Raw genomic sequence first — 16,625 nt, forward strand, 5'->3', positions numbered from 1 at the left:
CCACGCCTCTTGTTCAATTGTTTGGCCAGTGACAGATATTCTTCTTTTTGTTTGACCGATACCTCTTTTTGATGGTTTTTTTAATTTAATTCTATTACACCTCTTTTAACATAATGTCTCATAATGTACACATTTTCACTACACCCATTTTAAAAAAACGCCCTATAATACCTAATTACTGACCGGAGTGCCACATAACACAAAACGTCAAAAGATGATTTGTGTCTTCGACTACACATGCTATTGTTACACCGTCACTATATTGTTCGCCAACTTTCCTCATACACCATCATCCCACCCATTTCCAATATTCTCTGTTGTTCCCCTTTTGTCTATTGATTGTTAATTTACCGGCCACACTTTCAGGCCAGGAGAGACAAAAACTAATGGCACCCGGTCTTTTCGCGTGCTTTCGTAAACACTCTGCAACATCAGACATCAACAAAACAGAACAAACTTCGACAGAGGAGCTTACGGCGGAGGAGTTGAAGCGCGGGGGACCGGTGGTGGTGGAGTTATTCTCGTCGCAGGGATGCGCGACATCGCCTGAGGCGGAGCTTTTGTTTTCGAGATTAGGGAGGGGGGATTTTAATTTAGAGGTGCCGGTGGTGTTGTTGGCGTATCATGTGGATTATTGGGATTTTAATGGGTGGAAAGATTTGTTTGGGTCGAGCCAGTGGACGGTTAGGCAGAAGATGTATGTGGAGTCGTTGAATCTTGACACTATGTTTACGCCTCAGGTGGTGGTTCAGGGGAGATCGCATTGTATTGGAAATGATGAGGATGCGATGTTGGGTTGTATCGCTGGCGCACCTAGATACCCTCCGCCTGCGTTCCACGTGATTTTCTTAAACCCAAACTAGTTCTTAATTTCTGATTGGGTTAAATGAGATTTTAGTCATAGGTAATTTTTCCAGTTTACTCTAAAGGTTTGAAACGTTGTCATTTTAGTCCAAATAGTTCTAAGTGTTGCCATTTTAGTCCACTGGGTTAACTCCGTCCATTTTTAATGTTAGCTAGGAAAGGGTAATTTGATCATTTTATATGGTCGAATTGCCCTTCTAGAGTTCTAGTTAACAGAATTACATATAAAATGACCGAAATGCTCTTCTAGTTAACAAAATAAAGTGACGGAGTTAACCTAGTGGACTAAAATGACATCATTTAAAACTATTTGGACTAAAATGGCAATGTTTCAAACCTTTGGACTAAACTGGCAAAATGGCCCAAACAATAGGGACTAAAATGGCATTTAACTCTTTCTGATTTGAAATTTATTTGGAACTCTGTTTCTAGGTTTTTATTTTTTATACATCTATATCTAGGGTGGGGTTCTAGAGTGGACACTAGTGTATATGTGAACCGAGTGAACAAATCCCGACCATTGATTTACATCACTAAATCGTAAAATACATTAGTGTATTTTCATAGTTAAATCCTGGTCATTGTTTTACACTTATGTATTAATAATCAAGGGCTAGGAGTAGTTCACACAGTTCACTATGAAGGGGTTGTTCACAAATGAACCTAACCATCTATATCTATGCCAATGTTAATTATTAAATTGGTACTATACTCTTTTCCTTGGTATCGCTAAGTTACAAACCTTTCGTACTTAATTTCTAGATTCATCAGCACGGAGATCCTCATGTTATAAAACCAACTAACAAGCGTTATAATCTCACTTATCTATTGGTAGAATCTAGAGAAGGGGGTATAGGGACGAACCTTATGAGAGTTTGCTTCCCGCTGAGACCGTCGCTAGAAACCTTTTTTTGTGTACATTATATCCATGACTGGCCCATGGGTTGGGCAATGTGGGCGACTGGCTACGGCGCATTTATCCAAGTGGCCAAAAATTTTATAATTTGTTTTTTTTAGATTTTATTTATAGTTTTTTAACCAAAAACCTATAACTCAATGTAAAAACCCAATATGTTAGTAATTTTGATTTAGTTTAGGGCCAGTAAGCAAATCCATTTTCAATTAAAATCACCCATTAACCATTTGATTTAGTTTATGCCCATTTAACAATTAAGCCCAATTACCCAACTAATCCCAATATGAAACTTTAATATATTTTAAACCAATTAAAAATAGTTTAACCACATGGCCGATTTTTCTTATACAAGTTTATATTTTAGGAGCCAGTTGGACATGAGGCTTTAATTATATACAAACAATATAAAATGTAGCTAAGAGAATCAGAGAGCAATAAGCATAACAACAATACTAATAATGATAGTAACAAATTACATCTATCATCCAGTGATGAGAAAGCTACATGAAAATTAAGCAAAAAAAAAGTAACATTAACCTCTTTAAAAGTAGGGGAATTGGCCTGTAATAATCCCATCTTGACCTTATTGGCCATTAATAATCTCACCTCAGAATATTCCCCCCACCAGTCCCACCTTTCACCTATTTTTCCTACAATGGTCCCCCGTTAAAAAAACTTAACGGAGTTAAGCTGTTTTCCAAATTACAAACAGATTTTTTAGGGCTTTGGATCAGAACGATGATACGAGTCCATTGATGTAAAACTTACTTCGAAATGGTGCTCCAAGTGACTTGATTTTGGTTAATTGGAAATTTAAACACCCGAATTGAAGCGTTGTTTTCATCGTTTGGAGCACCGTTTCGAGGCAAGTTTTACATCAATGGACTCGTATCGTCGTTATAATCAAAAGCCCTAAAAATATGTTTGTAATTTGGAAAAAAGCTTAACTCCGTTAAGTTTTTTTAACGGGGGACCATTGTAGGAAAAATAGATGAAAGGTGGGACTGGTGGGGGGAATATTCTGAGGTGGGATTATTAATGGCCAATAAGGTCTAGGTGGAATTATTACAGGCCAATTTCCCTTAAAAGTATTATTTACTGCCTTAAAAAAAACTCTAATACACTTCTAATATTATATTAGGAATAGTTTAAGAACCAAATTTTTGATTTAGTGAACATGTAATGATCTGAAGTACAATAACTAATTTTGTTGCATTGATGCTTGCATATAGGCAACATTCCAGAGGCCTACACCAGAATCTTTGCAAGTCACTCTAAAAGGAACACTAAGGGCCAAACTTGACGACCAAGGAGCTGATGTCATGGTGGCACTATATGAGAGCGGGCTCGTAACCGACTGCAAGAATGGCGACAACAAAGGGCGAGTCATAGCCAACGATTTTGTGGTGAGAAAGCTTTCAAAGATCTGGTCCCTCAAGAACCACCCTCCTAAGAAGACATTAACCGGAACTATAGATTTTGGCTTATGGGACGGTTTCAACAGCGTGAAATGTGGGATCGTTGTGTTCGTGCAGCAACATGGTACACATCATATATTTGGTTCGCAGCGGATTCAACTACCTGTAGATCTTTAAGTCGAATTTTCCTTCACGAGTTAATTTGTTTGATTTGGTCATTGGTCACGCGTGTTTAAATGTTTACGAATTTTATTGTGTAGTAGATTTGGTAGACAAATACAATTTCTTAGAGTTTGAAATTTGATTTTTGATGATACGAATTGGGTTTGATTAGGGGTCGTCGCATACACCCGAATCCGGATTTCATAGTAGCAACAATTGGGCACCTATTTATAACACAATTGTTGTATTATAACATTGAACATAAGCAAAAATGGCTAAAAGGAAATGGATGGGTAAATATAGAGATTGTTGATCTTATTGATAAGGCCCCCAGCAACTCAAATAAGCTATAGTCCTCAATGGTTCTTTGACTTCTCTTGGTTTCTTTGTTTTCCTCGATGCTTCATGTGATGAGCCGAATGCAACCGCAACCTGGCACTGGTTTGCTTGAGACACCGATGGACCAACTACTTGCCAAATGGTGTGTGATTTGGGTCTAAACGCGTGATGTCTCAGTCCTATTACAACACCCATGGTTACAATAAAGCAAGCCTTGTTGACAAGCTTCATTTATGAGAAATTTTGAAACAATGAAGTGATGAAGATATATGATGCTTTTATCTTTGAAAGCTTTTTGTTATTGGTTTTGAAAGCTTGTAGGTTTATATAGATGTAGAAAAAGGTTGGAGGTTTAGCCCAAGGTGGTTCTTGAGATAACCGGTTTCCGAAACCGGCTAAGGTTTGTTGTCTCATTGGTGTGGTCCATGCTAGTATGTCATAATCGAATATTGTCTTATAAAACCTTGTTCATTGTATCCATACAACCATAATGCTTGTCCCATCTTTTCCCTTTTTTTTTTTTTTTGTTTTTTTCCGTATAATGGCTTGTTTCTAGCCGAGTTGGGCTACTTTTCTTTTATGCACAAGTGGGCTTTTGGACTTGGCTACTTGGGAATTGGGATATACACTTTTTTGAAAATTTCAAATACTCGAACACAACCTATAGTCCTATACGTTGTGGGGCAGATCTTGCCCGTTAAACGTGTCAGGGCCGAAAGACACGGGCACTAAAAAAAGTCCGGACAAGCCCGGGCCAAACATAGTATATATAAAAAATTTCGATCGAAATGCGGAAAATTAGCAATACGGCCGAAAAACTTGTCCGGGCCGTGACCCTGCCAGAGCTCTTCTAAGAGCCGCCCCTGCCTATACGAATCCGATTAATGATTTTCTGAAATAAAACATAGTTGTAATCGATAGAGAATAAAACTTATGTAGTGTTTGGTATGTAGAATGAGAGGCGGAATGTAATGAATCATTACGATGGAATGAAGAATAGGGTGTTTGGTCGGTCAATTAAATGAAATCACCCATTCAATAAGACATTTCATTCAGTGGCGAAGCTTGAGATTTCTGACGGAGGGTCGAAAACGTATATAACAAAAAATTTCTATACGAAAGCTACATACATAACACTAGCCAGTTCACTTCACACATCTTCGTTTTCTTAAATTTCCTAATTTTATTTTACTATTCAATGGAAAAATAACATGCAAAGAAAAGAAAGTAAAAGCGGTTTATTTATAAGCATAAATTTACATTATTATTACCGTTTAAAACTGAAAAATAATAATAACGTAGTAGTAATAATAATAATAAAAAAAATCCATCATGTAATCTTCACATCAAATCTACAGCCTCCACCTGTTGTCGAGCAAGGTATTTCTCCCTTCGTTCTTTCTGAAATAATGAGAAATTACTATTATTTTATTTAAGTTGATTAAAAAAACTCAAATATTTAGTAGAATAACCAATAACTAACTTAATTTAAGTTGATTAAAAAAATTCATATATTTAGTAGAAGAGTAAACTGTTAAAATTGTCTCTGAGGTTTGGTCACTTTTGCCACTTTAGTCCAAAACTCAAACTTTTGAATCTGGGTCCCTATGGTTTCAATTTTGTTGTCATTTTCATCCAAAAGCAAAATCTGTTCAGATTTTTCAGTTAACATCCAGTTTTTTTTTTGTCCTTTTCCTCCCTTTTAATGAAGGGCAAAATGATCAGATTTTTTTAATTTGATATAATAAAACGTTAAAGACCATTTTGCCCTTCATTAAAAGGGAGAAAAAAGACAGAAAAACTGGATGTTAACTGAAAAACCTGACCATATTTTGATTTTGAATGAAAATGACAATAAAATTGAAACCACGGGAACCAGATCCAAAAAGTTGAGTTTTAAACTAAAGTGACAAAAGTGACCAAAGATCATGAACCATTTTGGCAGTTTACTCTTATGAGAATAACCAATAACTTACCCACTCGTCAATAACAAGCCCTTGGCCCACAACTTTTGGACCAGTATCCACTTGAGGTTTTCTCCGTAACCGTAATTCTAATTCAGCTTCGGCTTCAGCCAGCTGATGTTTCAGTTTTTCCAATGCCTAAATGCATGAGTAAATTACATAAATTAACCTTTGGTTTACACATACTTATGAATATAGTATTAAAAATTTTAAAAATATGTACCTTATTTTGAAACTTGTAACTCTCGACTCTGTTAATTTTTTTTAACTAATTAATTTACTCAATTTTCAGCTTACACATTAATCCCCTTAAACCCTTTCTAATACACCTATGCATTGAAAATGGTTCTTCAATTAAGATATACTAAAATTATTAGATTTCTATTTGATCTCGATCATGTGTGTGTGTGTCCGATGACAAGTATGGAAGTTTGATTGGTAACAAGCATAGAAAGGATAATATTAGGGGTTTTTGTTTGGCAGCAAGTATATGTTAAATGGTCATTGAAAAGTACTGAAGCTTACTGGGGTAGGGCGATCCGCATTTATGAAAATAACACGCAAAATCCGCTCAACAACTACTTCATCCTTTTGTTCATCAAACTGTAAGAGCAAGAAGCAGGTGTTAAATAGCTGATCATACAGTTTTTTAAAGACTAGAAAGATGACGATAAAGTGAACAAAAAAGTTACCAATTCAGGCACAAAGTCTGTTCCTTCTTTCACCTTGAGGCTCATGATCTTGAACTTCACCTTGCTCCTTTGGTCCAATTGTTTTTCGTTCTTGTCCGGTTGCTCAACAAACTTAAAAACTGTCATCAATTTATGTCAACTAACCACACATACTATTATTTAAAATTGACATTTGGGTTAAGCTGTCTACATCGAGCCGGGGGTCTCACTGGAAGCAGCCACTTTATTCCTACGGGGTAGAGGTAAGGCTGTCTACATCTTACCCTCCTCAGACCCTACCTTTGCTTTGCTATTGGTGGGATTTACCAAGTACGATGATGATGATGATGATGATGATGATTTGGGTTAAGCCCATTAGCCTTTCTGGCTCTAATACCATACAAGGATTATATATTTCTTTGTCTCTCGATAAAAAAACAAATACGCGGCCATATATAAAGTAAACTCAACCCTATTACTAAACTCTAATGAACGAAAACCTAAAGTGCTTAACCCAAATCTACGACATTAAAAATCATTACCTGTAGCAATGAGGCTTTCCCCAGGAGCCAGAACGCCACCAGGAGGTCGCATATAACAGCTCTTAGGTGCGGTGGTTTGAAACTAGGGGATTTCAAGCAGAAAAAAAAAACAATTAGTTCATCAACAAATTAGTTCTTTCCTGATCAAATTTCATAAGTAACAACTCTAAATGTACATCCATGGATGCCAGTATGGCCCCATTGGCTTCCAAATTGAAGTCAAAGTTGTTTGAAAATCGAGATACCTTAAAAGCAACATGAGAACTGCTATGATTCTTGATCCGAACAGCGCTTCTCACCTGTTTACCAGGCTCATCTGCATCGCCAAAAACCATCATAAACAATATAAATCAATCAATCGTAACGATGTACATTTTTATATTCAGTTAAAGTTAGTTCACATTCAGTCATGTTATGTTATTCAACATAAATCAATCAATTGTAAAGATGTAAATTATTAGAGTTTATGTTCAGTTTGTTAATTCAGTTATATTTGTAAAGTTAGTTTACAATCAGTTACGTTCTGTTATTCACAGCATAAGACCATCGGGTGTGTGGGGGCTTGGGTTGGGGGCATTGCTCGACACGTGGCGATTGTGGGCTCTACCAGACCACCCCAAAAAAAGTGGGGTGTGGAAGCGGCGTGGCCAAGCGGCGTTGGGGTCCATGTTGTTTTTTTATATTTTTTATATAATTGAGATTTATAAAATAAAACACAAACTTATATTAATTTTAAAAAAAGTTACATAACATCCTAAAAATTTAAAAAAACTACTTGTTAAATCCTAAAAAATTTAAAAAAAAAATAGTTACTAATTCCTATAAAAAAATTACCGAGTTCGATAAATGTTAAAGTGGGGTTGGTTCGGTTGAAAAAGATTTGTTATTTGGTGTGGGATTGGTTGAAGAGGATTTGTAAATATCTGTGGAACAAATGAAGTTTGGGACGGGGTATTTATAGGTAAAAATTTGTACATTTTTTTAAAAATTTAATTTTTTACTTCAAAACCATCATCCCTACGGCTATGGCAAACGGCTACCCTAACGGTCATATGCCACCAGCCAATCCAAGCCAGCCACCTCAGACTGCCCCGCCTGCCCCCGCCCAACGCCGGGCTTCAAAGCCACGCTAGCGGGGCAACGCCGTGGCCAACGCTGGCACGGTGTGGGTTAGCCAGCGTTGCCTAGCATCCCCGCCTCAACCAACGCCCCACACCCGCTCGTCTAAAAATCAATAAATTATATACCCAAAATTATTCATTCATGTCAAAACTCTAATCACCACTATTATCATCACAAATCATCATCATTAAACAACAAGAATATATTATACGAACGAAATGCTCACACGGAAAGTAGAGATTGTTAGCCGGATCAAGCCGGAGCCGTCGCCTAGCTGGCAGAAGAGATTTCGCCACCGATGACAACTTATTTGAAGAACGGCCAGTCGATACGACACCGTTTCCGTTGCTATTGTTACTCTGAAATTGAAGATTATTTGTCGACGATTGCCAAAACGGAAATAACCGCCGTTGCTTTCCGTCGGAATTTGAACGATGGTGATTAGATACAGACATAGCTGATACGGTTAGTTTACACCATTCAATGACAAGGTGTGGTTTTTTTTTAAGAATGATGCCGGACGTGAAATGGATGATTTTGGAACGGAGTTAAATTTTGATTTGATGTCCGTGCTCGTATTGATCATGCAAATATCTGGAAGGAAGTAAGTTATGTCTCTAATGGCTGTTTGTTCATCTTGTACCTCTGTACTCAAAGAGTTAATTACTGTTTTCGTCCCTGTGTTTTTGTCAAAAATCACTATATCAGTCCATTAGTTTAAAAATTGCAATTTCAGTCCCTGTGATTTCACTTTCGTAACCATTTCAATCCATTTATTCTGTTAGTACAGGGACTGAAATGGTTACGAGGTGGACTGAAATGGTTACGGAAGTGAAACCACAAGGACTGAAATCGTAATTTTTAAACTAATGGACTGAAATAGTGATTTTTGACAAACCACAGGGACGAAAACAGTAATTAACTCGTACTCAAATGACCTTTCATGATAAATGACATTATGGGACCTCAGATAATGTGTCGTTTGCATATCTCACCTCTTAAGTTTCAAATGTTGCAATATATGCCCTGGGGTTTGCTCTTTCATAAACTTTACGCAATTTTACTTTTAGGTTAAAGTTATTCTACAAAGTCATTAAAAATAAAAAGTGTAGAAAGACACAATGGATTACTAAGGAGTATTATCTATCTCTGTTAATTCATAACATGTGAATGAATAGCGACTAATAGTGACTTTATCTTTTTCTTCATCTTATTTTTATTACTTATTCAAGTTTTAAATTTACTCTTTACACTCAACATAATGTATGTCGTCAACCAAATAGTTTTATTTCCGTATATAACTTTCATTCGTTAGTTTTTTTTTCTACAAAAACTAAATACGTGAGCTGGTCCCACCGAAAAACATCAGTACCAAATTGGTACTATTAGAAACGTTAATGGTATTCGATTACTATGGTTTTCATTCAATGGAAACCATCTGTTGACATCCTCATGGACTTAACACGACTTTTTTTTTTAAGTTTTCTATTCAGGTTGCTATATCGAGCGTCTGTACTATACATTGATAACGTAATGAACCAGACCAATATCGATTAGATTCCTGCCATTAACGTTATTCTTTCCACTGTGTCTACGATTCATGTAAAATTTATTAAAAATCAGGTCATCCTCGCCGTGAAGTGCGGGTGTAACCCGCTAGTTATTATTTATTTTGTTATAATAAAATATCCTCAACATTTGTATTATTAATATTTAGAAATATGATTTAGACACAAAGGTAAAAGTGGAGGGACATATGCATATTAATGAACAAAGGAGGGTGTAATTGTAAATATATTGAAAGTAATGTGTATGATGTGAAATTGAATGAACAAGTAGGTGTATCCTAGCTGTCTGAAGTGGAGACTCCATGATTGAACACAACTCCACCATAATAACCAATGGCGGTGCCTGTGAACGTGTGACCATAATGCAATAACCGCGTTCCATGTCACCAATTAAACTATGCAAACAACATGAACTATCTGACATGTGTAATCCTGATGTTTCATTGGATATCTATCTTTCTTAAACCATAGATACGATTCTCATTTCTTCAACTTCTTATGTTTTTTAAAAATTTTAGAAAAGAACAAACAAATAATGATATTTCTAAAATAATTTTACATAATTAAAGATCACTCGTTTTCAGTTTTCAGGGGCCGACCTATGTGTTTTTGTGGGTGGGCGGGTGGGCAGGCGCACCCATTGAATTTTTTTTTTTATGTATTTATAGGCAAAAAACTTGACTGCGCCCTTGAAAATATGGTTCAGCCCCTCCTCCATACCCCTAGCAAATAATCCTTGGTTCCGCCACTGGTCGTTTTATAAGAATGAGGAGATCTGGCAGATTTATATCTTTGCCAATTTGATAAACAGAAGCGGGGGTAGAACAGGTCAAAACTTTAAACACGTGTATGTTGGGCTACGATTGAAGTTACAGGGCTCACGAATAGGCGACGGAAGAAATCGATAATCCAGATTAATTTTCCTTTAAGAATATTATTCGTTCTTGTTTCATTTGCTTCCGCTGTGTATGTACCCGGAAAAATAAATACATGGCAAAAGTTATATATATGTTAGATTCACGTATTTAAAGATAGTTATGATGAAACGTTTCTTTATAAAATCGATTTGGGAGAAAATTTATCCAATATTGGAACTGACTTGAAAGTATTGTTGAAAAATAATTATTTTTAATGATGTTAATTATTGTATTGAAATTTTGACAAAAATTTTAAATTTATTAATTATACTTTTTTTTAAATGGCAAATTTTTTTTATTCCTGTCTTCCGTGAGACTTAAATCCAAGACCTCCCTCTCACAAAGTGTTTAAAAATTTTGCTTATGTTAACGGACCACCACCTATTAGTTAATTATACAATTTAATCTTGCTAAATGCAGGATTAATTTGTTTGGAAAGGTTCTAGCTTCGTCCCTTGTTAAAATTAATGTTAGATTCACATATTTCAACATAGTTATGGTGAAACCGATTTGGTCGCATATTTCAAGATAGTTACGGTAAACCTTGTAATTTATGAAGTCATGGTTTAATTTTATAAAAATAAAAAGTGGACTTTTTAAAACCATGAGAATGATGTTATGATTAATGGTTTGATTAGGGAGTGAGGGTGAATTGTAGGTATTATTCCCTCTGCCCCACGGTGGATTCCACATTAATGGCTAATAATGCAAGCAACAAAACTGGTTTTTAACAACAAGATTCGAGAATAGGTCGAAATATAAACACATTTCATCGCCAAAATGGTCTAATTTTGTAATTATGTAGTTGTTTGTAGCCGCTCGGTTTTCAGGTTGGTGTTTTTTAATGAAGTTCTCCTTTCAAAAAAAAAACCAAGAAGATTCGAGAATTTTTATGGAGTAAAAGATGTGCTGGGTTATACGTGCGTAAGCAACTAACATACAATCATCGATAATATGCACAAACTAAACGAACACGAGAACCCAGGGATTAACATGTTTCGGATTCGTTGTAAAACCTATACCTATGGGCTGCAACCGAAATCTTTATTACTTTCTGCCTTTCACCACTCGTGATGAATAATTACAAATACAAGACACCAATTTATACTCACAAATTCGGGTTACAATACTTGTTCTCAATGAAAACTAATAAATGACCTATAATTAAACGAAACAGGTCAGATCTTCAAATTAATTAGTCTGCTCCAAAAGTTGTCTTCTAAAATTGAATTAGGACCAACCCAAATCAAGCCTCCACGCATAACACAACAATCTCTCACTCAGAGGCTTGATAATCTTCAATCTGTCTTCCGTTGTGAACATTTGTATGTTTCGTAACTCCCTCATCCTATTTGGCTGCAGCGACCTTCTCATCAGTTAACATGAAGGCTCGTTTGTAACACCTTGCATTTTGGAAACTTTCCTTATTTAGAAAGTTTGTTTGTATTTCTATTTATGGAAACTTGTAATCTCTTTGTATTCGTCTTTCATTTCCAAGCATTGTAATCCAACACTTGAATCATAATAAAACTTGATCTTTGTATACATTGTGTTATACTTATTTCATATATACTTGTTATACATCTATTACAATACTCGTTATACGTGCAAGCTCGATACATACTCATACGCAAACTTATACTTGTTTTATATGCAAGAGGTGGGGGTCCACTCTTAGGGGTGTGTGTAATTGGTGGATAGAGTAAAAGGGTAGGTACCCTCACCGAGGTACACCGCTACCAATGTTTTTGTGGGTTTAGGATAGTTATGGGTAAAAATAATATGACAATGCAAGATTGGTGGATGTGAGGGTACGCGAGAGAGGCGTCCCCTCCACCCTTACATCCAATGAATAACATGAAAAACATATACTAGCACAATAACAAAATATACCCAATAGAGATTTCTTTTATAAAAAGTACGTAAGTAGATCCTCTAATTATATTCGGTGGAAACGAGAAATATATAATGCTCCAACCAAGAAAGTTCTAGTTCCATCGCTGAACAAAAAGAATTAGATGGGCTTGAAACTGAATCCATGTATTTTGTTATATAGACAACTAGGTTAAAACCCGTGTGGTACACGGGGTTGGGTAACATGAAAAACTGAAATAGAAAGTTATAAAAAATAAATACATATCGTAATTGCAAATTCTTTATTTATAATTACATATCATATTTACTATCACAACTAAGAAATCTATAGATACAAGTACAAATTACAAATCTCTAAAAACTTCTTTATATACAACATTTAGTGTCGTATTCGTAAAGTTACCATCTTTATCAACAATTACGAGTTTGAGTCCATCTCTGCTTTTAACTCTAGACAATACTGGAGACTGCGTCTCCGACGAACAGCTGTTAAGATCATCCGTTAACTGTTCAAAGAAAGCTGAAGTCTCCGAGACTCCGAGTTAGTTCTATAGTACGCAAATGAATTGTGAAAACCCGCAAATTCAGGACAACATCTTTACACGCTCTAATCTCGTACACATAATAGATTATAGACTTAGTTTTTCTTTATATATATTGGGTATTCATATACATAGAATCTCTATTCGTGTCACAGTTTGCATTTGGTAATTTTTAGAAATTACCGGGTCACACACGAGTTAGCCCGACACGCACGAACGTTGGTGATGCTTGTCCAAATACTTAGGAAATCACTCTATAGTATTATTATGTGTGTAATACTATAAATATACATATTTAGATATATATTTGTTATTATTTGAGGTTTTCGACGTGTGGTTGAGAAGTATATTTGCGTACACGGTTAGCACGACACGAATACAAACATATAAAATATTTTTATACACCCAACACATTCATATTCTTTTATGAGAACTCATTTCATTATTTTTCATAATTTTTATCAATCCATTTCAGTTTGGGGGTTTAATGATATTTGTCATAAAAAAAGGTTAGTAACTTCATCATTTTAATAACCAACAACAAGATCAAATCGAATAGTGAATCCAAACTTTTACAACCCATGCCTTCTATATTTTCTTTTTCTATCGATGGATCAAAAGAAAAGACAAGCTACTGAGATAATCAAATCATTTAACTCAATCTAACACTCAAGTTATATGTTTATATTTTTATAATATAAAAATCATATCTATCCTTAGCTATTCTACCCAAGGACAAACTTAATCATTTGACTCAACCTACCCTATGCTTTCAATCGGTTTTCCTCCACAAAAGTCATCACCTTTTTTTTGTCACCCCTTAGGGTGTAAGGGGTGCTCACCTAAGAGGTGAGTCCCCTCTCTTACGCCCAACCAATCCTCGTGTGCCACGTCAACTCCCCTCTTAAACTCCCCTAACACCCTAAATTGATGGCGGCACTCCACTCTTAGGTGAATTGGTTTTTTTTTTTAAAAAAAAAAAAAAAAAGAAGAAAAGCATTGATTGGTCAAGCTCTCCCTCTCTCCTCCCTCTCTCCTCCCCTCTCTTCGGCATCTCCCCACCGGTTTTCTCTCCTCTCTCTAACTCACCTCATTGTTGGCAATGCTCACCTAATAGGTGAATTGAGTCACCTAAGGGGTCACCGAAGGGTGCCCCGGACACCCTTATGCAATCTATAACCATGAGTTAATGTATGAAAATCTAAAATCCAATTGGCTCTAGATACTACACCATCTACCCACACACATTCCACTCCTCCATCACGACTCATCCTCTACCCCTCCTTTTTTTTGTTTATTTATGTTCATCAAACTACAAGTTTACAAGGATACAAGTGTAGTTTCAAGATTCAAGTTTTTAAGTTCAAAGTTCATATATCATACTCCTTCTCCTTGCTTGCTCATTGTAAGTAAATTTTATAAAAAAAATGTTTTTGTTTTCATCAGATTATGATGCTCAAGTTCACCCAAAGACTAGATGGTTCTCGTTAAAAAGATCAAATATTCATAAATTTCTTCTTAAAAGACTTATTTCATTTCTTTTTTTAAAGGAAATATATTTAATAAAATTATCAGTTAATCTTCATGTGTTTTAAAAATATCTAGAGTCATGTTCATAAGCTCACTAGATTCATGTGCATGTTACAAGTTGTTGTACGTATACCTATAACTAGTTCATATTGGATTATTTTTTTTAGTGTATAAATCTAAATATTTATTTGAGGGTAAAATATGTGATTTAAAACACCAAAATGTATATTGGGAAATATAGTCTTGGGAAATATAATTATTTGGATGATTATTTACAAAAATGGTGCTTTATAAACCCTCGGTGTTCAATATATGTGAATATATATATATATATATATATATATATATATATATATATATATATATATATATATATATATATAGGGGACTGCTAGAATGAGAACCACCCCGAGTTGTAAGAACCGCGAGAACTACACCCCACGGAGCGCCGTTCGCCATGATTTTTTTTTTACAAGTAGATGTGTGTATTATAAACACAGCCGTAAAAAATCATGGCGAACGGCGCTCCGTGGGGTGTAGTTTTTTACACCACAAGTTTGGTGTTTTTTAATTTTTTTTCTTTTTTCTTTTTTTTCACCAAACTTGTGGTGTAAAAAACTACACCCCACGGAGCGCCGTTCGCCATGATTTTTTACGGCTGTGTTTATAATATACACATCTACTTGTAAAAAAAAAAATCATGGCGAACGGCGCTCCGTGAGGTGTAGTTCTCGCGGTTCTTACAACTCGAGGTGGTTCTCATTCTAGCGGCTCCCTATATATATATATATAAGGAGAAGATCATGCGAGAACCACCTCTTATTGTGAGAACCGCGAGAACCAATGTAGACACACCAAAAATGCCTAAAAATAGCTAAAAATCACACAAAAAAATTTTTTTTGAATTTTTTAATATTTTTTTATAAAAAAAGTCGCTACTTTTCGAAGCCAAAAAAAAAATTTTTTTTTTGGCTTCTAAAAGTAGCGATTTTAACATGAAAAATATTAAAAAATTCAAAAATTTTTTTGATTTTTTTAGATTTTTTTTAGGTTTTTTGGGGTTTAGTTTTTAGCATTTTAGCATGGGGGCTGGGGGGGGGGGTTTAGGTTTTTTTTTTTTTTGGGGGGGGGGGTAGGTTTTTTTTTGGGGGGGGGGGGTTTAGGTTTTTTTTTTTGGGGGGTGGGGGTTAGGTTTTTTTAGATTTTTTTAGCTATTTTAGGTTGTGTTCACATTGGTTCTTAAGGTTCTCACAATAAGGGTGGTTCTCGCATGAGCCCCTCCCTCTATATATATATATATATATATATATATTGTATTCTTTTTAGGAATATGTATATATATTTAGTGAAAACTATGGATTTCAAATTTTAAGAGCCTATTTTGTAACTTAAACATATATTTAATATACATAGTGAAGTTACAAAGTCTAAAATTTTAGATAAATATAAGCATATAATTATAAGGAAAATTTGTGGATTTTGAAAGTGTGAACACTTATATACCTATTGTTACCAGGTATTAGTTGATAAAAATAACTCGTTAAACTTGAGGTTTCCATTTCAACTAAATTCATAAATATATGTATTTTTTCGGAAAATATATATGTTTATGTGTGTTTAACGATTTTCTATGGAGTTATACTTTCACTTAATCTGTGAAGTATTTTGGGGAAACGTATAGTGTAGTAATATCGATATATATAATTTTCATACCAATAAGACAAGTTTCGATAAGTATATTTACATATCCAAAAATAAATATACATATACTTGGTTGGTTATTCACAAAAAAAAAAAAAAAAAAAAAAAAAACGGAATAGATTATTTATATAAATGTTAATCACTAACGGGTCATTGAGTTAACAAATTTTCTAAGCGGAAAACCTTCCAAACGAGTCTTGTAAGTTGGGTGAACAACTTGCATGAGAGAACAACCTCGCTTAGATTTTGAGGTGTCCTTTATGTTTAGGGCACGAGTGGGTTGGCTTTCCATTATTTCGGGCTTTTATTTGCTAGCATTTGTACGGAAATTGAGGTGAGTTCATAACCCCCACTTTTTAGTGTTTTACATTTTTATAAATGTTTTCGGGGGTGGAAAGACATGCAAGTTTTGCAAAAATAAACATCTTTTCAATGAACGAAAACTCATATTTCTAAACCGTGTTGCGAATGAATTTCAAGGAACTTAAATGGTT

At 35.0% G+C, this 16,625-nt stretch overlaps 2 protein-coding genes across 2 annotated transcripts; one reads left to right on the forward strand and one right to left on the reverse strand.

Moving 5' to 3' along the window:
- The first annotated feature begins 248 nt into the window (after positions 1–248).
- Positions 249–3,514, forward strand: LOC110908567. Its single transcript, XM_022153513.2, has 2 exons — positions 249–839; positions 3,013–3,514. The coding sequence occupies exons 1-2, from the start codon at positions 387–389 to the stop codon at positions 3,373–3,375; spliced, it is 816 nt and encodes a 271-aa protein (XP_022009205.1). The 5' UTR covers positions 249–386; the 3' UTR covers positions 3,376–3,514.
- A 1,392-nt stretch (positions 3,515–4,906) lies between these two features.
- On the reverse strand, positions 4,907–8,675 carry LOC110908555 (vesicle-associated protein 4-1). Its single transcript, XM_022153506.2, has 7 exons — positions 8,225–8,675; positions 7,122–7,192; positions 6,877–6,958; positions 6,356–6,474; positions 6,189–6,266; positions 5,676–5,801; positions 4,907–5,100 (listed from the first exon to the last, which is right to left on the reverse strand). The coding sequence occupies exons 1-7, from the start codon at positions 8,451–8,453 to the stop codon at positions 5,041–5,043; spliced, it is 765 nt and encodes a 254-aa protein (XP_022009198.1). The 5' UTR covers positions 8,454–8,675; the 3' UTR covers positions 4,907–5,040.
- Between the last annotated feature and the right edge of the window lie 7,950 nt (positions 8,676–16,625).

This window comes from Helianthus annuus, chromosome 11 (genome assembly GCF_002127325.2).
Source record: "Helianthus annuus cultivar XRQ/B chromosome 11, HanXRQr2.0-SUNRISE, whole genome shotgun sequence".
In the NCBI taxonomy this organism is placed as follows: domain Eukaryota; kingdom Viridiplantae; phylum Streptophyta; class Magnoliopsida; order Asterales; family Asteraceae; genus Helianthus; species Helianthus annuus.